Here is a 22273-nt window from a genome sequence, read left to right on the forward strand (position 1 = left end):
ATATAGGAAGCTATTAAGTAGTGCTAAGGAGTTTGGATGATAGATAAGAATTGCCCTAGTGCAACTGTGGATAAGTAAGACTGAGGGAAAAACACACGTTCCAACATTTTTATGCCAAAAACATGAACATTAAACAGCAGATGAACATAAGAGGTCATGTTCAGTCTCAGCTTTGGAAAGGGACTGAGCATTGCAGTGCTTTTGTTCTGCCATTCCTGTCAACTCTCTGGACTTGGTTTAGGCTAAACTCGGGGGATAGGTCTTTTAGGAATGTTTTTAGAGTGCCTTGCAGTGTGTGAAGTCACGTATTGCTCTCGCAGCTCAGATATACCAAGGTTCATATAATGGCAGGTAATCACTGGGGACTATCAGGAGTGGAAAGGAGGATGAGGACAGCAAGAGAAGGAATTAAGCCATTGCATGTGTTGAGACAGTTGAAGGAAGAGGTGGCAATGTGCTAAAGGTGAGCACAGCATCCTAAGAGTGCAGTGTATGGTCTGACTCTTCTAGGGAGAAAACAAAGTATTTTATTTTCACCTGAAAGTGCCTGCATTTATAGAATAAATCTATGTCTTTTTGCCCCAAGGCATACTCCTGTAGGCATTTGGGGTCTGATAGCTTTACACATTTTAAGTGGAAAACAAGAGAGCCAGGCTTAGCCTCAACTTGAAGAAAACAGGGACAAGACTGTTCTACAGATCACAACGAATCTCCTTTGCTCATTCTGGATGCATGCTTATTCCCCATTTTTCAGCAGAGTCCTTCTTAAAGGTTCATCAGGGTTCAGTGTTAAAGGCAGTTGTCAGGATCTGTTAACAGGTAAATGACACAGCTTGTGTGCTCGTGACCCCTTTCTGTTTGTTGGGGTTTTTTAAATTTTTGTTCCCAGTGTTGATTTTTGGACGTACTTGCAATTGTCTAGGGACAGAAGATACCCAGTGCACTTAGGATAGGGAGACCAGGAGTGCAACAGGTGCCTTCCAGTTACTGCACAAGTAGCAGTAATAGTCATCACCCTAGTGTATAGTGAAATACAGTTTAATACTGAGCTTCACATGTATAATAAAACTGTTCTGAGATCTTTACAGAATAATGTACTGAAGATACAAACTTTGATTTTAAAGGTCTTATTTCTTTCTGTGTGAGTCCACATACAGTGTGCATTACAATATTGCGTGTCAATTATATACTGTTTGAATTTAAAGAGGTCCATATTATATGTCTGCTTTCTATTTTTGAACAGGGAAGGACATGGTAAAATTTCCGTTTTTGCTGTCAAAATGGCCTTGGCAACTCTCTGTGGAGGAAAGATCATGGACAAATTAAGATGTACGTCTTTTGGGTGACTTTTTTTGCCTGTTAGTCATTGTTGTACTTGGAGACATGACAGTAGGGGTAGGAAAAAGAAGGAATTAGAATAAGGTATGGTTTCATGGCTGGTCTTGGGATTTGCACTATATATATCTCCAAGTAAATCCTGCTAAATGTTTGACTGAACTTCACACGGGTCTTCATATTTTTGAAGGCAAATTGTAGATATTGAGGTTCTGATTGGCGGCTGTTTGTTTGTTTTTTCTTTGGAGTGATTGAATTCAGAGTACAGGTAAGTGATTCAAATGTTCAACATCATGAAGCATCTTTGAAAGACCTTCAGTGCTTTGTGTGTCCAAAACAATAATAATTGACATGATTAACTCGTTGTCAAGACTTAGATTTGACATGGTGAGCTGGCAGTAGGCAAAAAGCTAATGTTGCATATCTTGTCAAGTTAGATCCTTCATAATTCATTAAATTACTGCCTCATGCCATGTATCAGACTTCATTTAAAAAACTGACCACACACAATTAAAAAAAAAAAAACCCACAATATTTCAATATCAAATCAATTACTTTTTATATATAAAGAATTCTTTTTGTTTTCCATTGAGAGGAACTATAATTAAAGTTGCAGTAATAGTGGAGGTTTTCCTAAGCAGAACATGAGAACATGTTGTTTAGCGCTTCTGGTTTAAATCAAATGATACTGACTGAATTCAGAGCAAATCTGTAGCTCATACTGAAGTTATTGTGTCCTTTTCTTGTCTTTTCTCCCCTCAGATATTTTCTCAATGATTTCTGACTCCAGTGGAGTGATGGTTTATGGCAGATATGACATGTTTCTACGGGAGGTTCTCAAGCTGCCCACAGCTGTTTTCGAAGGGCCTTCATTTGGTTATACTGAACAATCAGCAAAATCCTGTTTCTCACAACAGGTAAATGAACACATGGTAGAGTGGAGGGGACGTCCACTTTGCTCATTTCTGGCATATAGGTTTGGTGCCTTCAATAGGAAGCTAGTCTCTATAGGTTCCCCATAGAACCATGGAGGAGAAAGAGGCTTAGTCAAAATGTGATTCAGAGCAGGATCTTACCTTACACGTTCCTAAATTAGGAAGCCTGAGTAGACTAACTTCCTAACTTAAGTGCTTAATTTAGGTACATTTAGGTGTTATAAATACCCCAAACATGCAGTCCTCTCCTGTGGTTAGTTGGTGTTGCTACAAGTATTTGTGAGAATTTAACTTCTCCATACAAAGCTCAGCTTTCACCAGAACATCAAACTACATGTTTTTCAAGTGATAGTAGACACACATGAGAAGTTTATGAGTGAGTAGAAAATTGTCTTAAATCTTTATTTAAAATGGGAGTCAGTAAGTATTAAAAAATCCCTACTCTCTTGCAGATTCCACCAATGAGATAGGCTCAGGAAACAATGAAATTATACCAAAGAGAATAAGAGATTTTTCCACAATGTACCACACTCTGTAGGTGTCTGAATGTTGGCTGCAGCTAATTTCTAGCACTTCAAAAGGTCCCATAATTGGGGCTAGTTGTCCACTTCTCCAACAGAGGGAGTGAGAATTCCTCTAGCTCTTGCCACACATCATACTGTTTAATTCCATAAATATAAAGTAAGGGAAGATGCTGAAACTGGGAAAATGTTAGAAATAAAGTGGTATTTGCCTTGTCTTTATCCTTCCATTTGCTAACTGAATACTGTTGAACAGGTAGATTGAATGGAGCAGGAATAGTGTCATTTTCATGCAAAATAGAGTCCCTTTTTTTTTTTTTCATCACTCATCAGGAGGCACTCCAGTCAGCTGAATGGCATTGTTGGAATTCATTTATTGAATCATCTCCCAAATAATTTTAAATGGTAATGCTTGCATAAGTGAAATTCATCTTGTTTCACAGAGGGAGACTTAAGACAGCACTTAATCTTATGTTGAAGAATTTACATAGTGAAGTGACTGGTAGTTTGTATTCAAATAAAGGAGTGCTCCTACATGATAACAGGGCATTCAAGCTTTGTGTATTGGACATGGTATTATTAAAGATCAAAAAAGCCATTTATTTTCTTGAAAAAATGTCATTCAGGACTCATTTGCTATCTAAGCAGCCATCAGAAATGGCATTTTCATTGACATTGCATCCAAATGAATGGATCTACTTAGGTGCCTTAAGAAGAAGTCTCCAAGCAGTCTCTAGATGGGTTGGTACACAACCTCTGTTGAAAGCTAAAGGGGCTTGGGTGTCCCAGTGATGTAGGTACCCAGCGGATTTACAAAGCTGCTGTTTTGCATCCATAGGCAGCCAAGTGCACATGTAAATCTAGTCTACTGTTTCACTTAAATTCACTGTATGTCATTCTCATTACAGCTTAGTCAAGATGGAATGGAACTTGAAACAATGTATCCCTATGATAAATGGTATTTACAGTCTTAGTCACACTGTATGTCAATCTTTCACCGTCTCATATGCGCTTAGCATTATCATAAGTTGATACCCTGGGAAAAGTCTGGCACTCTCTCTGTTGGTCTCAATATGGATTCCGTTTGCATACCAGAAGCCTTTCAGCTGATACATAGATTCCTCAATTTCAGGAAAATAAAAAATTCTGGGAATTATCTTCTCCTTGTGTGAAGTCCATTTCAGTTTGCATCTGAAAGGATTTTTCCCATTGCAGAAATGCTTTATTATTCCCCATTGTGCTGGTTTACTTGATCAAACTATGTATTTTTCACTGTCTGTGGATGACTGCTAGATTGAGTGGCTATTCAGAATAGAAACAACAGTGTTTCCTCGTTAGAAAATTTATAGAACAGAAATGCCAGAACAGGTGACTTGACGTTTCAGAATACAAATCTGTGGTTCAAAAGGGATTTTGATTGCCACCACTTTCCCCCGTAGGTAACCTTAATGTGATGTCATACTGTATTTATATTTTTAAATGTTGTAACTATTATGAAAAACCACTTTTTATTTCTCTCTTTTTTTTTTATCCCAGTCTAAAAAGATAGACGCTAACTTCATTTTCTTAGCACTTGGCTAAGTGTTATTCCACAAGCCTAGACTCCATCTGCATGTGGCATATACTTAGAAAACAGCTTTCAGTTTCAACTTTCCCAGAAAAAAAGGACTGCAAGAGGAAAATACGCCTTTTTAAATGTATGGAAATTGCTCTGATGGTGTAATTTTAAGGGACATTGCTCACTCTAATCCATAAAATCAGTGACCACCAGAGAAGTTCAGCCATTAAGCTGTCAGTGAAGCTAAGTTGCTTTATTTGGTGCAATTTGTTTTTAAATTATTTCTGCATTCAAAAGCCTACTCCATTGTGGAAGAGCTGTTCTTGTCTCCCTGGATATTTGCTTGTTTAGACGAGTTGTGAGTTTGCTGCCAACTTACCTGTCTTCAAGAGCAGAGGGAAGACTTAAGGCTACTCAGAGCTGCAGTATGGGGCACTAGAGGGCCCTTCTTTTCCTAGACTTCATTTTGCTGTTTCTCCTCCTGTTCTCAGTTCTGCTGCAGACAGCACGGACATTTGCTGCTGACACTGGTCAGCAAAGCCATGCCAAACATCCACAGCAAAGCTCCCAAGGAAAGATCCTTTTTCTGTCAGCTGATGCTTATAGCATAGGATGCCTATTTGGGAAGTGATTATCCATTCTCCATAGGCAGGAAGATCATTCATATAAGCAGGTGGTAGCTGTTTGCTGGGACTTTCATACTGCGGGTATTGTGGGAAAAGGTAGTATTTCAATGAGATTTAAAGCTCCTATTCTGGCTATATCTGTTCATTTTCACAACCAGCCTGAAGTATTTTCTCTTATTTTAGGGACAACTACCTTTATATATTTCCCAATGTCTTGCAAGATGTCAGCCCCTAGACTGTGTTTACAGAGTCTGATGTTTTCCACTGATCACTCACTGTATAAGAGAAATATTGTTTTTCTTTACATCTGGTGACAATTGTATATAAATGCAGCACAGACACTCCATCTGGGAATCTCAGCTCTTTAAAGCACTCCACAACACACGGAGATGATACATGTCACTGCATAGCTGCTGTTTTGTTTCCTCATGGGGTAACCACAGTTCTTTAGCAAGTTAAAGCACTGACTTATGCAATCAGATATGAAAATTTAGCAATCCCTTTGGATATGAGGATGCTACTTAAATATGTATGTCTATAAATTATATCTGCACACATTCTCAGCAGGGCTCAGTATTTTTGCATCTTAATTTTATTTTAAAGGAAGGCTCAACTGCTGATTTCTTAAGGACTCTCTGTCCTTGACCACCCAGTACTTATATACTTTAGTACACACTTATGTAGCCAGTATCCTAGGAAGGAAAGAGCAAGTGTTTATGGTGGAGGTATCTCAGGCTGAAATATCACTGGTAGATCTGAAAGTAACAAGTCAGGTAAGATTTGTGCTGACTTTTCCTAGATGCCTAAGAAACTTAAGGCCCTAGGTTACATTTTTTAAATCAACAGAGATATTTTATACTTTAAATCTCATTGAAAGATGAAGGGGCACAGGCCTTTGAGTGCTTACAGGTGTGAAGAGTTTAGGAGCAGGTGCAGTCCCTGAGTGTATGCAGACACAACATCCCATAACCACAGCTCACCCATAACTAATTACCACCACTCAGCAGACAAGCATAGTTTCTTAAATTACAGTAGCACAATTGCCTGTGGTGGTCTGTCCTTACCTTATATATTTGTTTTGAAATTACACCCCCTTGTCATTATTTTCTTTCTCTGTTGGAGCACTGTCGGTCATTCCCCTCAGTGGCTTTTCATGTGAAAACTGGTAATGTACAGCGATGCCCTGCATGCTCCTGGACTTGTTATGGGTTACTCAAAACGTATGAGAACATGAAGAGCTGAAGTGCTAACTTTAATCACAAAGCATCTTTAGGCAATGACTTTAGAAGAGAGTCTCGCAGTGAGTGTGAGCTAGGTGTCTGCAACCCAGCCTTGTGGAAAGGGACTGCTAGTCTTCAGTAGTGTACATTGTAACTACTAAAAAGAGTCTGGAAAAGCTTTGCTAGTATCACTTGTTCTTTTTGGTAAACCAGGTCAACAAGTAAACAGTGTCTGAAACTTGTTCCCAAGTGTTTCTGAAAGGACAAGATAAAAACATTTTGCTGTGTCTAACTACTGATTCTTTGTGCATGTTTGTTTGCTTGTTTGAGCAGAAAAAAGTCACATTAAACACTTTCTTGGATACTCTCATGTCTGATCCCCCGCCACAGTGTCTAGTGTGGTTACCACTTCTGCATCGACTGGCAAATGTTGAAAATGGTAAGTAAGAGCAGCTGCCAAAAACAGTTGCAACACTAAACTTTCGTGTGAGGATTTTCTCACTCTCTAGAGAGTTTTGTAGGAGCTACTGTACTGGGTTCATTGACTCCATGTGCTATTTTTACAGTCACCTTTAAAATATTTGAAGAACCCTGTTGGTCACTCGGCCAGGAACGTGTCTGAGTTTTTGCTATGCTCAGGATATTATCCTGATCATGTCCTCACCTGATGTGCTCTGGATAAGCAAAGAGTGATAGGACTTGATCCATTCACACACTTATATTTGGTAAACTATCAAGGCCACCACTTTTATTAACTATGACATATGGCAGCAGCGAAGAAACAGCTTGGCAGTTTCTGTTTGTGCAATACTCTTGGCAGGAGATGTCCAGTACAGTACAAAATGCCAGCCAAAAGGTCCTTATGAAGGATCTCTTTCTAAGCCTACACTGCCAGACAATATACTCTGAAAAGGAGCAAGGACGTTCCAGATTTGTCTATATCCTTTACTTGTATGGATGGTGAAGATTTAGCTTTAAGTTGCCTCTTTCTCCTCAAGCGTTGTCTTTCCTCAAAATTAGGAGATCCCAGATTTTAAGACCATGAAATGGACCACAAAGATCAACTAGTTTGATTATTTCATAATACATATTGCATGTCCCTGGACAATAATATCTTTGTCAGCCTTCCAGCTTCTTGAGCACCTGGGGAAAAGTTCACAAGAGCATAGATGTAGTCCTTCAGCCAAACCCTTTGTATATGGTTTCTGTAGAAGGTTCTGCCACACTGAAAGTGTAGGGACAGAACTAGAAAGCTTGTGCATCTCACCTCACTGTGTGCCTCAACAAATTGCAGCCTGCAGACTCTGTACAGCTTCTTGTGTAGTTCTGGAGGAGCTCCCCAGCTTCAATGGAGCCAGCTTCTGCTGTTCAGAAGGACCAGCACTGCCAATAGTATATAGAAGAAAAAGCATGAAACAAGAAATGCCTTTTTACTGTCTTATTTATCTGGGTGTGCTTGTGCCTAATTTGGCATTTCTTGCTTATGATCATCAGGAGGCAATGATGCTGACAGTCATTATTCCAACTAAAATTTTAAAATATTAATTTAGCAAGATAAAAAGATTTTTTTGTAAAAAGTTTTCCAGCACAGTATTTTCCCTCAGAGGTTGATGTGTAAAGGGCTTGTTGAATATTCCTGTGGTTTTGCTCCTTTGTAGTTTCAACTAACATAGCTGAAGCTTTGGGCCAGTGCAAGAAAAAAGAAGAGGGGGTGAGCAGGAGGAAAAAAAGATCATATATATTCATCCTGTTAGACAATAAAAGTATTTATACTATACTTCCAACAAGAAAATGGGGCTGGTGGAAGAGGAGGTGTGGAGATATTTTTTGGTGAGAAAAGGAGAAGGACAAAATTTTACATGTTCTTGTGCTATATAAACCCATCTGCCACTGAACGGCACCACCATGGGTGATGTTCCCAAGTCCTTGGCTACTGAGCCACCAATATATCCCACCCTTCTCAAGCTCTTGTCAATCATCGCTGTCCCTCACCAGCTTCGCACGGTTTCCCAGCCTAGAACACCAACCCTTTCTGCTGCAAAATTCCGGCAAGGAATTAAAACCTTGACACACTCAGCACTGAACCAAATCCTCCCAGACTGAACCTTACACACAGAAGAGCAGAAGGTGTTTGGGAACAAGTGGATGTGCATTGCCCTGTGGTAAATTGGGTGCACGCTGTAGTGAAGAGAGAGGAACAGAAATAGCAGCATTGCCACGAATGGGCTTGCAAATGTCATGATTGGTGCCTTAGCATGCTCAGTGACTTGAATTCTCATTCCTATCTGCTTCTGAGTGGAACAATGAACAGGTGCACACAGGTCCCTTCAGTGGCCAGCTTTCCAAATCTGGGCATCCAAAGCTGAGTGTAAATACCTGGATTACTCCAGTTGTACAGATGCAACAGCAGTAATTAAGAGAGAACAAGATGCCGAAGTACATTTTTGTGCTTCCAGTAATCAGACATCTGGGTTTGACTTTTCCTCCAAGGTGCATCACTTTAGCTCCTCACAGCACAGCAAAACATTCGCCTGCCCCCAGTAATGCAGCTGAAGGGTGCAATGGATTTTCCCACGTTTGAGTTTCCTCTCATGTATTCTGGTAGACACTGAGCACATTTTTCACTGCTGCGAGGAGGAGGTGTCAGCTCAGAAGTGGCGAAAGGTTTGGTGCCCAGTGTAGGAGGCACTGCCAGTGGCTCAGCGCAGTTTGTTGGGTGGCTACTTGGGTTTCCATGGGTCAGAGCTGCAGGTGGCATCCCATGCTGCAGATCACTAGAAACAAAGAAGGGATTCTCCCTTCAGTTTGAGGCTTTGTCAGTAAGCTTTAGCTGGGAATTTCTCTGCTTTAGTTTATGGCTCGGCATTTCTCTCTCCTCTTGCACAGTCTTCCACCCCGTTGAGTGTTCCTACTGCCACAGCGAGAGCATGATGGGGTTTCGCTACCGCTGCCAGCAGTGTCACAATTACCAGCTCTGTCAGGACTGCTTCTGGAGGGGCCATGCCAGCGGTTCCCACAGCAACCAGCACCAAATGAAAGAGTACACGTCATGGGTAAGGGAAGGCTCGCGCCTCGCTGCAGACTGCTTTGCCCTCCAGCCAGCAGAGAAGCCCCCGGCTGCAGCTGCAGGCAGCCATCTGGCACAGGGGGGCCAGGAGCCGGGCTACCAGTTTGGATTGGTGACCCCATCAGGGAGGCTCCGGCCTTGGGAGCTATCGGGAGAGCGCAGAGGTGGGAATGGTCTTGTCGGGGTGAGGATCTGGGGTGCCTGTGGCGGTGCGTGCCGCGGGGAGGGCAGCGCCGGAGGGGCTGGCAGCCGGGCACCAGGCTCACAGCAGCTTCTCCCGTTCCCACAGGATTCATGGTCAAATCCTCATTGGCTGGCTCTGTTTGGCTACGTGTAAATGAGATTATGACTACTTAATGCTCATTCATCAATATTTTCAGTCAAGTGGCTGCAGCATACGTGTGGCAGTTGGGGTGGTCCTGGCACTGTAAATTTGAGCCTTGTCACAGGCTTAGATCCACAGTAGTGTTTACTGTAGAGAAAAACACACTTCAATCTTTTCATTGTTAAACAAAACAATACAATGCTTTTTCTAAGCTTAAAGATAACTATCAACAGCTATATTAGCCTTATTGGAAGGGCATCAGACCTAGGGGCTAAGCTCTCCATGGACTGGAGCAAAGCCCCAGCAGAAGCCTTTGGAGCATCCCCATCCTTCAGTGTTCAGTGACTGGCAGAAAATACCTAACTAATCTAAAATGTTACAAAAGCATATTATGAATTTTAAAAAAGAAAATTATTCATAAAGCAATGACTCATGTTCGTACAGCATATTGTATTTTTAATGAAGTTCTGAAGCTTAACACTAAAAATACCCGTTTTTCTGTTGATGGAGCAGGCAAGGGTTAAATCTGATGTGGTTTGCTCTGTATGCCAGTCACACCTCCTAGCAGATCTGGGTCTGTAATTGTTTTTGTGGGTCCTAATTGCTGCTTGTTGCATAGACCAGAATGGCTTGAGTTTAGTCTCTGAATAGGAGAGTGCCTGCTACATACCTCTGACTCTATTCCTAATAGCAGTTTGTGCTATAAAATCATTTTTTGCTGTAGCCAGGGAGCTGTAATTATAGGTAGGAAGTAATTGGAACACTGAAGGTTTCTACTGTGCAGAAGACAAAAAACGTGACTACATGCCTAGTGGTTTCAAATTTTTCCTTGTCAGAAACAAATGTTTTGCTTCAAGTTTGAATTCTGTAGTGTTCATTAGCATTTGTTCAAACCAGGTTAGCATTCTCTGTCATGCATCTGTATCGAGCTCTACATAGAGATTAAACGTGTTCATGGGTGCAGTGGAACTCAACTGATCTGAATGCAGAGTGAAATCACATTTATAATGAAAGAGAAAAAGCCTGAACTTTACATATTTTGGTTGGAATTCTGTAATAGAAATATTTCACTATTAAGATCCTGATTCTGATCTTCACTTGATGTGTATGCACGTATACAATACATTAATTCCTGTTAAGTATACAATACGTCAATTCCTGTTAAGTTCCAAAAAACATGTTTAAATTTCAGCATGTAGAGCTGTGTTTCAGGGGGAGGAGACAGTGGAAGGATCCCTGCCCCTGGTTTACTGGCAGAGAAGCTGTGGGTGAGGTGGGTTGGATTCCCTGAGAATCTCTCACACAGCCTAAAAGACACCCTAGATCTCAAAGCTCTTCCTTAGGAAGTTGTTCAACTGCAGAGAGTGTCCAGACAAAACTAGAAAGCTGAAAATACTGATTTTATTTATTTTGTAGATTTGTTGATGGCTTTTAAGGGTGAAAAGCATGCTTCTTGCACAGAGCCTCCCCATCCTTTGGTGGCAGTGAACTTATGTCAGCCTCTTCTGGGGCACTTGTCACCATGATGGGGTAATTCCCACTGTGCCTGTTTCTGAAATTTCCCTTTCCCCTGGCGCAGCAGGGGCTGCAGTGGCCACGGGAGGTGGAAGAGGAGGTTTCTAACTGCAGCTAAATGTTACAGAGTGCTGCAGCTGAGAAGGGAAATACTGGCAAGGAGAAAGAATATAGCAGCCTTGTGCCTGGCCCACAACTAAGGAAGGAAATGGAGTCCCATACCTGTATGGTGTACCTATACCTGGTGTACCTATATGGACAGGCATACACAGATCTGTTCTGCTTGCACTTCAAGCTGGCGGGATACAAGCCATCTCCTGTCCAGGTGACACTAGTGGCTGTCCTTCACACAATACTACCTGAGTGCAGCATTGCAATGAAACCATGGCAACTGCATCTGTCCATATAGATATATCTCCCATCCCCCCCAAGCCTATTCTAAAGGCCCCCAAAGGTAAGAGTAATCTTTCCTCCAAACTGAGCAGGCATTGCCAGACTGGGGAGGGAGGCAAGGGGGATGTCAGATGATACGTACCTAAGCTGTAGAGCTTCCTGTTGTTTTGTGCTTCCTGTAGCAGAAACAGTATGCACCTTACTTGTCCAGATTACCTCTACCTTCCTTGTTCCTCCCAGAAATCACCTGCTAAGAAGCTAACTAATGCACTTAGCAAGTCTTTAAGCTGTGCTTCCAGCCGTGAACCTTTGCACCCAATGTTCCCTGACCAGCCTGAAAAACCTCTAAACCTGGCTCATATTGTGTAAGTATCTGTGTGCTGTAGAGAAAGTAAGCTTTGTTGTAGGAGTTGCTTACACTGAGTGTAGATGCTATAGCTCTGAAGAAAACTGGAGGCAGCTGTGGTGTATCGAGCACAATCCATCACTGACAGGTTTATTTAGTATAAAAATATTCTTCTGGTGTGACTTCACTTGAAAAGTCAGTGGGGTATGACATACAGCCAAATACTGGCACACAATGTTGGTATGCCCCCGCTCTCCTCAAGAAATATCCATGCAATTTCATGGAGTTTCATCACTCTGAGATGTATTCATGCTAAGAGCATTTTTGTCATCTAGAGACTCAACTTCAGTGTTTCACAGGTGTGTCATGACACGAGGCACCAGAGAAAAGTGAAGGCCCACCCGTTTTGTTGAAGTCAGTGTCAGGGTTCTTGCTGACTTTAGTGGAGCTGTGGCTTCACCCAGCCCTAATCACTAGCTGCATGATTATGCATAAGAGCTGTGTCTTTAATTGTCAAGTTACTTGAAAAGAGTCTATTTACATCGTGATGTTTTGGGAAAGCAAAATTATTGTTTTGATGGAGTAGTTTGTGTCACTACTTGTTCTCTGCAGGAGACAAGAAACTCAACGCAGAGAGAAAATGTATTTGTGCAGGGTGGGGAAATTATCAAATTATCACTTTGGATCTTTTTTTTCTAAAGCATGGCCAGCATCTATAATGGCAGTTGCTCGGATTTTCTCGTTTCTCAGTTTATTTCCCCTTTGCTTCCTGGGTCCTTAAGGAAAAAAAAAAAAAGGTTAAATTTTTCAGGAAAAATCAAGACACTGGTTGGAAGAAAGTTACAAAGAAATGGACTTGGAATAATTATTCCAAAGATACTGTCTTTAAAGTATTTCTCTTGTTCTATGTGTCTTAAGAAAAGATCTTTCTTAACCACCTTCCTAATGCCCCCGACTGAAGCATTTCAGGCAGCAGCCATTAAAATCCTATTTGCATGCTGCATATCTGTATTACTGGCTGCTGGAACTATTCCAGTCTGTAGTTATTATACATACTCACTTTTATCAGAACTGAATGTTTGTATGTAGCATCTTTAAGGGCAAGTGCATGCTGGCCAGTGGGCTGGGTGATGCCTGTAAAGTTCATTTAACCTACCTGACATTTTAAGTATAAGTCATGCTGATGGTCCTCCTCGTGGGGTTACAGGAGAACTTTTCCAAGGTGTAAAAGAATGCTCTGCTCTTCAGACACAAAGTGCCTCTGACAGATAGATAGTGCCAAATCCCTGTTACACTCAACTGTCAGTTAAAATCCATTCATCTGTTAATGGAGGTGTAATGGGAGGATGTTCTTCTTTGGAAGAAAGCCATCCAGAGTTGGATCTGCTGAGCTACCCCACTGCTGCGCGTGGTATAAAAGCCTGGCTGTGCTGGTGAGCCAGTGGTCGTTTCACAGGCAGCTTTTGGCCATCCTTAGGAGAAACTGAAAGAGTCAGAGAATATAAAACTAAAAGAGAAGCCTCTGTTCCCTGTCGGCTGGAGGCCCTCGAAGGCCTGGGGCTATGGCAGAAGTGAAAAGTGGACTACTGTGAAGGGATTAAATGCACTTAGGCAAGGCAGGGGGACGGTGCCATAACTGAGGAGGATCTGTTCCAAATCTTTGCTGTGAATTTGACACTTTCCATTCTTCCTAACTGTATAGACATAATTTAGAGTGATTGGATGTGTGAACGAGCAACCATCTATTTTGTTTTATGATAGAGTTCCTCCTTGTTCATAGATTGGATGCAATATAAGGTGGCAATATATATTGGCTGTAAGGATACATGAGTGAAAAACCTGTATGTTTTGGAGGTAGCATGATCTACGGCATAATTCACATAAATTAACTGAGAGGAGAGATACACTATAGTACCTCACTGAGAATATTTTCTTGCTGATGTGATTTTTATTTTTAAACATAATGGAGATTGAGAGAAACAGCTCTGGGCAGGAATCCAGACAAAAGGATTTTTATATGCTCATTTAATGGAATAATTCTGGCAACAAACCAGTATCCTTTTCTTAGTTTCTAGCTTAAATAGGGACAAGTATTCTCTGCATTACTATACAGGCTTTCCTTTTCATTGTTCTTCCACCCTTGAGTGGTACCAAGCAGAAAGACTGTATGGTTTTTATGTTTTAATGGTGCCACACAAAATTTTCAATTAAGAAAGAAACGCATCTAAGGCTCATCTAGAGAAGTACTTATCGAGGTGTCATTAACCCGATGGAGATACTCCCTCTGCAGCCCCTCCCCTGCCCTTATCAAGGAGTCATTTTTCCTTTATATACACAAGATTGGCAACAAAAAAGAAACACCAGACTGCAGTGATGACAAATGACACGGCCAGTGCATCATGGCAGGATTTTCAAATGCGTTCTGCACTGGTCTGACTTCATTTACATCTAAGCCCATGGGAGCATTATTTTTTACATCAGTGTGAAGAGGTTAGACCAGCATGGAGCACTTTGGAATATTCCCCTTATTTAATTTGATTTATTACTGTGGGTATGTGCCATAATGTGCATTTATTACATAGCGTATTTCATTAGTATTATGTTTTCTGCCTCTTTGAGGATAGTTGATTATCATCAACTCACTTTTATCATAAAGCTTAATCACTCACTTCCAGAAGTTTAGAAATAGCCATGGAAAGATATACATTTGTAGTCAATAGCTGAGTTTTCCTTTGCTTTACCATAAAGTCTGCTGTTCTTGTCAGTCACACAACTGTATATATATATATGTTTGATCCATTTAATATTCAAGATGAACCTGAGGAATGTGACAGTGGGCATCAGTCTTTAAGAAGCATATTTTAGGGAAGCTCAGATCAGCTTAACATTAGTTTTCTTCATAGAAGAATTTACAAACTAATGGTAATCACAAAACTTTAGCAAAGCCTTGGAGTTTATAGACATTTGTACACAAGAATAACAGCATATCTAAACAGGATCAAGGACCTTTCAGGTGTAGAGGCTCTCATGCTTTTTGCAGAATTAGGGTCATAAGAATGGAGTATGTCCAATGCACTATTTAGATGATATACATAATAAACTGACAGTTTAATTAATGATCTCTTTTCCATTTCATTTTGGCTGCAAAAGAGATACTTGGTGAGTATTTTTCTTCTTTAGTACACTTATGGAGGAAAAGGGCTTTGAAGAAGTGTGATAATCTTTATTGCCAATTATTACCTTGTTACCTTATTACCATTCCTTATTTTTCTTATCAGGATACAAAACCAAATAAATGTTTTGAATACAAAGACAATGAAAGGGAAGACCTCTTTTAGGAATTAAAAACTTTCCCTTCCACACCTATTTTGAGTTAAAGCTTAGAGAAGACATTCATCTGAAGTGTGTATCTGCTGGAGTCCGTGGATTCAGCATACTCCCTTCCCACTCAGTGGAGATGGACTGGGTGGAAGGCAAAGCAAAGTACAGGCTCTGCCAAGGGAGCACTCCTTCTGCCTCCTTCCCTGGTACAGCATTGAGAAACAGCCTCTCCTTCCTCTCTTCTGCTGTTTAGGACTCCACAAACCAGGGTTGGACCCATCTTTCAGAAACCCCAGCCTGTGCCCAGTTAGTTTTTGAATGTGTTCACTGGCCAGTGATTGCATTGAGAAAAGGAAAAAGGCAGGAGTTACATGTAGCTGGTGTGAACTGTTTCTCCTACTTAAATTACCAGTTTACAGTTCCCAGGCAAGAAATTATCAATTGCTTACCCTTTAAATAAAATTAGTTTCTAAGTATTCTCTCAAAGTTTATTTTCATATCTCTGCATTTCAAGACTCAAACCTCAATGGCCTTTCCAGGGGATTGGCTCTGGTCATGGCCTCATCCAAACTCTTCCTAGCTCTGATGAAGGAGTGCATGAAAAATAATATTAAATACTTCTCTGTAAGTAGGTAGAGCACAAAGTGCTACTTCTCAGATTAATGACTGACCACAACTGGAGTTTTTCACGTGGGTGTGCAGGTGCAGTGTTAGGCTAAAACTTTATTTTCAGATAAATAAGGTGCCAAATCCTACATCTTTCTATTTGCAGTTTCAAACTTCTTCAAATTGGTGTGGTATATTCATGGTGAGAAATCCATTTGGACTTATCAAAGACTACATTTATGCTTGTTTTCTAACATTTACAAAGAAAGAAAATATAATATTTCACTTCTGTGCAGAACTGGCTTTCTTTATTTCTTACAAATTGTTTGCATGACCAGTTGTCTTGCACAAATATTTTGCTGATGGCTAATATATTTTGATTTGCACATCTACAGAATTCAAAAAGCACAACAGATCTTTCACAGAGCTTAAAGGGGATATGAACCTACTTGAAACCTAGGCAATTTGAAGTCTGAATTATATATAGCTTCAGGTTCTACTCATATCTGATTGAAAAGCCTGTGGTTTTAATAACATATTTTTTAGTTTGTCCAGACTGCCTATATCTTTTGCCCAGTGTTGCATAAGAATTCCATTAAGCGGAAATTTCTCCTTAATGGATGGAGAAGGAAAAATTATGCACAAAATATTTTTTTACAAGTAGATAATAAAAGAAAGCAGAGAAAATATTCCTTCTCATTTCATTTTTAGTAAGAGCGGGAAATAAAACATCATTATCAATGGGTCCTCTTAAACTTATTTTAAATTTTTATTTGGAGGGTTGTTATGCCAGCTGAAAAGCTTTGCAGTTAAATCAGTTAAGTACTACATGTATTTCATGGAATACTGAGGGCTATGGGTACACTGTGCTCACTATGTGGATATGGTAGCGTGGAGCTTAGCAGCAAGGGTAGCCTCATGAAAAGATGTGTAATTAATTGGTAGTTACCCCCTGCAGACCTCCATGCTACCACAGTGAGCCTGCTACCAGTGCTCAGCCTCACTGGTTGAAAGCAGTGACTGCCTCCTGGACTACAGGCTCTGGGAAGGAAAAATGGCGTTGTGGTTCTTTTGCCAAAGCAGGGGAAAAAGTCAAGCAAGTTGCTTAAACCTCAGCTCAGAACACACAACAGCAGTATTTCCTTCCAGGCCTAAGGAACAGTGTGGTTTTATCAGCTTCTACTTAAAAACACAGCATCTTTGATTTAGAACTATTGCTAGTTAAAGCAGAAGGTGCCAGTGGTAATATTACTTTAAACAAGAAGCTCATTTAATTCTCTGTAAATACTGTTGATGATGAGTTTTCTTTTGTGCAAAATCAATGCAACGGGATGTTTTGCCTTCTTCTAGGCCCCCCCGACCTGTAACCAGCATGAATGACACACTCTTCTCCCACTCTGTTCCCTCAGGAAGTCCTTTTGCAAACAGAAGGTGAGTTCTTACTCTAACTTAAATTAAACCACTATATGAGTATGATGGAGATTTCAATTTCAATCCCTGCCCAGAAAACAAAAACAAAAACAAACAAACAAACAAACAAAAAACCACAACAACAACAAAAAAACAAACCAAAACAAACAAACAAAAAAAAAAAACACAAAAAGAAACCCACATAACCAAACCAGAAATAAAATTAACAGACACAAGTAGAAAATGCCCTGGTTATTTTGAACTGATACCAAAATATCTAGATATTAGGACACCCCCAACTGCTCGCAACAGAGCACAGAACTTAAATTCTCCTTTGAACCATGATGTCCCACTAAAGGTGCTCACATGCAGTGTAGGCACCCTCCCATAGGGCCTGAAAATGGGCTCTTGGTAAGAAGCCATTTTGTAGCAGGACTGTGGAAATAGGAAGTGGGACATGCTGTTGCCTACTGGGAATGCCTGCATCAGGCTGCAAGGCCTGATGTGAACGAAGAGAAAATGTGTTCATACTTGCAAGATACAGCAAGGCATCCTTACACCTGTTAAACCATTCAGATTTTCTTGAAAGGCTCCAAGAGAGGAGTGGTCTTGGCACGTGGTGACCCTTCAGCAAACAAACCAGTGAGAAGTGGTCAGAAACATTACTCCCAAAGAAAAGGTGCTTGCGGCTGAGTGTGAACATTTTGGCTCAGTATTTTGGCTCATGGGGCCAAAATACTTGTGTAACATTTGCTAGCCGTTTCACCCCGATCTATGTAAACCTGCCAATGCACATAGATGAGAAGGTGGCAGAAAAATAACTTCCTGTTGTATGTGGGAAGACAAGTGCTATGTCTTCCTTGCGTGCATACGATTGCTTGATTCCTGCTGTGTGTGCCTGTGCTCCAGCATTCCCAAATAACCAAACACCATCTCTGGGTATGCATGGGTGACCAAAGCAGGGATGTACCACACTGCAGAGAGTTAGGTGGTTTTACTACTACTTTGCTTTATGAACTTTGTTACTGGGAGCTATAAACTGCAAACTCTCAGTGTTATCTTAGTGCAAGAAGCTCCTGGGTGTGACTGAGATGCTCTTTGGAAGCCAGTCCCAAAACAGCCCCCAAGACCAGATCTGCTGCAAATTCATTTTTATTGTTGGAGTATATATGATTTTATGTGCTGGGGGAAGACAGAATAGTCTATTTGTGGCCTCTCCCAGGCAGGTCATTAAGATCAATGTTCTTTAAGAGCATAGGTGTTGCTTCTGTTTATCCCAAGTCCCTGTGCTCATTCAACAAAAGTATGTGTTGACATTTAGGCCCGAGACCTGCAGTAATAAGCACAACACTGTCTACTGTGTTGCTTGTTTTTCTTTATATAAGAAAAATTCCTGATTAATTTACTTTTGTGTTACTTTAGTAATTCAACTAACTGTCTTTAAATATCGGGACTAAACCTACATGATTCCTGAGCCATTAGAATTCCTTTTCTCCTAAAGGAAGAAATCCTTGATGGAGAATCCCCTGAAGGCTGGAGACAATAAGCCCCCCACAACCATAGATACCCAGGTGCCCTTAGAAGTGGAATAATATGATACCCGCATATAACAAAAGGTCTCCATGATGCAGCAGTCAGTTCTGACTTTTTTAGAGTTAACTGATACGTGAAGCAATTATATTGCTTGTATACTGAAAGTTTTGTCACTTTTGTTTCATTGACCTAGCAGGATATTAAGTGTTTGACAGCTTATTCTTATTATTTTTATTTTCATCTCTTTTGAATTTAATGTACATATTTTTTATTCAAAAGAAAAAGCCTCCTACAAAACCTCACGTCAGTATCCTTTCTAAATGGTTGCAAATTGCATTTATTGTAGTGAACCCACTCTGAACACACTGCTCTCTGTGTATACTTTTTTTGGAATATTAACAAGGTTTCATTGTTTGAATTATTCAGGTTACTTGGGGGTATAAATGCAGCCAGTCCTGTGGCTGATGAGCATTCTCTTATAAAGCTGTATGTAAATCAGCTTCACAACAATTCACGGTCAGTATGAGAGCACTAACCCACTAATCGCTGTAGTTCTGTAGGTCATGCACTAAATCGTTAGTCATTCTGCTAAACTACTAAAGATATTTTTTAAAGAAGGTTCTGGTGGGCTAGAGGGTTTCTGTGGCTCTAATTAGTCTTTGGAATAGACTTCCTGCTGGCCGTGGGCTTTGCCAACTGCTCTTGCTACTGCCCTGCACAAATCTTTCATCTCACCCTTTCACATAGGATTCATATTAATATATCTAGTGCAAGTTGGAAACATCTCTTTTGAAAACAAAAAAAACTACACTGTTATGGTTTCATCATCCGTGTGTGACTTGCCTGTTGTGTTCTTGAGAGAGGAAAGAGAGAGGCTTGCACAAGAGCCTGGAAGCTACTCCAGGTCTCCCAGCCAGCCTCCTCTTCTGTGGCTCTCACTGCTGGTGATTACAGTTCTGCAGTTGGTGCCACGTGCTGACAACCTTCCCCAGACTCCTTTGCTTGGCTTTTCAAAATGACCACAGAAAAGGTTAATCCAAATCCTACTGAAGCTAAGGAAGGCTTCCCATTTACATTCCTCTCATCTTAGTGACCTAAAGGAAGAGCCTATTCCATTCTGCATAAAAGAAACATGCAGTTGGATAAGAACAGTTTCCCCATAATTTTTTTACTGTGGAGTGTAATGACTTTTTCTTCTCTTTTGTTTAATCCATGAGCTAATGCTATAATTCAGTAAGAAAGTACTGAGACCAAGGTACTTTTCTGCTAAATGCCAAGTTTTTCAATCTGTATGAGACTAATAACAGTATCTTCATTCATTCTTTTAGGTTTTACTATTATCATTGCCCTGGGAAAATCAGGCCTCATTAGTACAAGCCCATCCTCTTGTACATCAGAGACACAGACTTTGACAGCTCTGTTTGCAATTGTGCTGATTTTATATTAAATGCACCGTGATTCATATTATAATAAAAATTGTACAAACTCAGGGTAAAATTTGTAGCTGAATGTAATCAACACTAAAAGCTCTGCTGGCTGTGTTTTCACTGCAGATAACTTATGGTTACTTTAATTTGTGCTACAGTCTAATCCAGAGGTTTCAGATAGCTTTGAAGAAAGTTTTAATGTAATTAGAATGTTTATGCAAAGGAGAATTGGCACAGACTGTGATTTGTAGCATTCATGTGGTATTTATTTCAGCTAGTTGTGTTAACATAGGAACAACCATTCTCAACCGGTTTATCCCTGTAGCAGCAAATGCTGAATTCAGCACATCAACTCATTCTGCTGCTGGAAATGGATCTTGAATTAATGCTTTCTTGCTTATTTGGATTCTTTTGTTCCCCACCTGCAGTATGCCAGTGCTGCCTTAATAGCTACTATCCTAATGGATATAATCTCTTTCTTAATAAATGTCGTCTTTAAGCTATCAAATTATAGGGCTACGGTGGGATAAGATGAAATAGAACATTTTTTTCTTTATTTCTTCTCAGCCCCCACCCTCACAGCTAATACATTTAGTTCTTCTAAAGGAGTAATAAACTGGAATAAATGGAGTCATACAGCAAGATCTGCTGGGCTGGAAATTACTTGGCAGTTCTATGGTAGATAGAAAGAATGCGTTATGGTATCAAATGCCCATAGCCAAGGAGAAATTCTTATTTAACACTGAGCCAGAATGTTGGTGCTTCTTTGAACTCCATGTAACACCTAAAAATAACTGGATATTCTACCTGGGCATAGCAAGAGATCAGGCAAAATTTCTGGGCAACAGCTGACTTTGGAGCAAAACTTCCTGGTTGCTGCTGTTGTCCATGTTTCTATGTCAAAGAGGTGTAGTAGACTTGAACTACACATTGCCTTCATGTGTTGTTTTCAGAAGAAGATGAGAATCCTTATTTCAGCAGCAATTTTCTACCTGCTAAAATAAATGTTTATAGGTCTGATTGTTTAGTAGTCGGGTAGACACTAAAGAGGGTATAACATTTACCCCCATGTTGTTAATTCTACATCTTTGTAGACATTTGGTCAGAGTTGGAGGTTTTATCTCTTAATTTGGATGATGAAGCATTCCTTTTTAACAGGAGTTTGTCTTTAACATAGATGTTCCGGTTGGTAGGACCCAGAGAAACTCACTGTGGCCAAACCGATCTCTGAAATATTAGAAGTATTTTGAGGAATGTGAGGGGAATGTAGGAAGATGTGGAAGAACAAGGACAAATGTCAGCTCTTCCAAATGAAGAAAGGTTGAAGGTGGAAAAAGGGACAAAGATGAAAAGGGTTATACAAGAGACAGCCTAGCATTGGTATCCAAAGATAATGAAATAACAAAAGAATTGGTGAACACCTGGAAGATAATAAACCAAAGACAAATAATCAAGATGGATTTGTGAAGAACAAATCACGTCAAACCAAACTAATTTTTTTAGTTGACAGGATAACTGGTCCAGTGGGTAAAAAATATATATTACAGGTTGACCTTAAAAGGGCTTTTGACATAGTCCTATATGACACAAAGATATGAACTAGGAGAAATAAGTGTAAGAGCAACAGTGAAAATCAGTAATTACATTTTCAAAAGTTTGCTTGTCATGCTAGGAAGGGGGCCATATCAGCTGGCATTCTTGAAGGCTGTCTTAAGTCTTCAAGACTTAAGCACTAGTTCTTGTAATGACCTGGTGGGACTGATAGAGTGAGTGTATGCAATTTGTAGATGGTGCAAAGGTTGAAGTAGTTATGGGAAGGAGTGAGTGCTTGGAGAGCAGTTTCTAAATTAAAAAATGAGATCAGTTGCAATGGTAGTAATTGATGTCGAAATGATCTGAAATCATTTAGAGGAAACTCAGTAATTATAAGTGAAACGTGCTGTAGCAAGGAAGCAAATAATCAAATAAAAGATGGAGCATAATTGGATGGACAGAAATATTTTAGCAGAGGACCTAGCAGTTGCAGTGAACCACAAACTAATTGCAGCCAGCAATATAATTGTTAGATTGCATCTGACCCTGGGACATCATGTGGAAAGCCATTAAAACTTGTTCCCTGGAGGAGACATCTGCCT

General features: G+C 40.3%; 1 protein-coding gene across 31 annotated transcripts in view; it reads left to right on the forward strand.

The window, feature by feature from the left end:
* The window catches only part of DTNA (dystrobrevin alpha), a 230251-nt gene that overhangs the window by 168868 nt on the left and 39110 nt on the right, over nucleotides 1-22273 (forward strand). For 23 of the 31 annotated variants that reach the window (XM_051612641.1, XM_051612644.1, XM_051612646.1 and 20 more), the window contains 7 exons: nucleotides 1244-1329; nucleotides 2098-2252; nucleotides 6529-6634; nucleotides 9082-9248; nucleotides 11736-11860; nucleotides 17119-17199; nucleotides 19138-19227. In XM_051612641.1, coding sequence (XP_051468601.1) covers nucleotides 1244-1329; nucleotides 2098-2252; nucleotides 6529-6634; nucleotides 9082-9248; nucleotides 11736-11860; nucleotides 17119-17199; nucleotides 19138-19227 — 810 coding nt within the window. The remainder of the gene's footprint in view (nucleotides 1-1243; nucleotides 1330-2097; nucleotides 2253-6528; nucleotides 6635-9081; nucleotides 9249-11735; nucleotides 11861-17118; nucleotides 17200-19137; nucleotides 19228-22273) is intronic. The other 8 variants (XM_051612656.1, XM_051612657.1, XM_051612659.1 and 5 more) reach the window with 1 other exon arrangement.

This window comes from Apus apus, chromosome 2, assembly GCF_020740795.1.
Source record: "Apus apus isolate bApuApu2 chromosome 2, bApuApu2.pri.cur, whole genome shotgun sequence".
Classification (NCBI taxonomy): Eukaryota; Metazoa; Chordata; class Aves; order Apodiformes; family Apodidae; genus Apus; species Apus apus.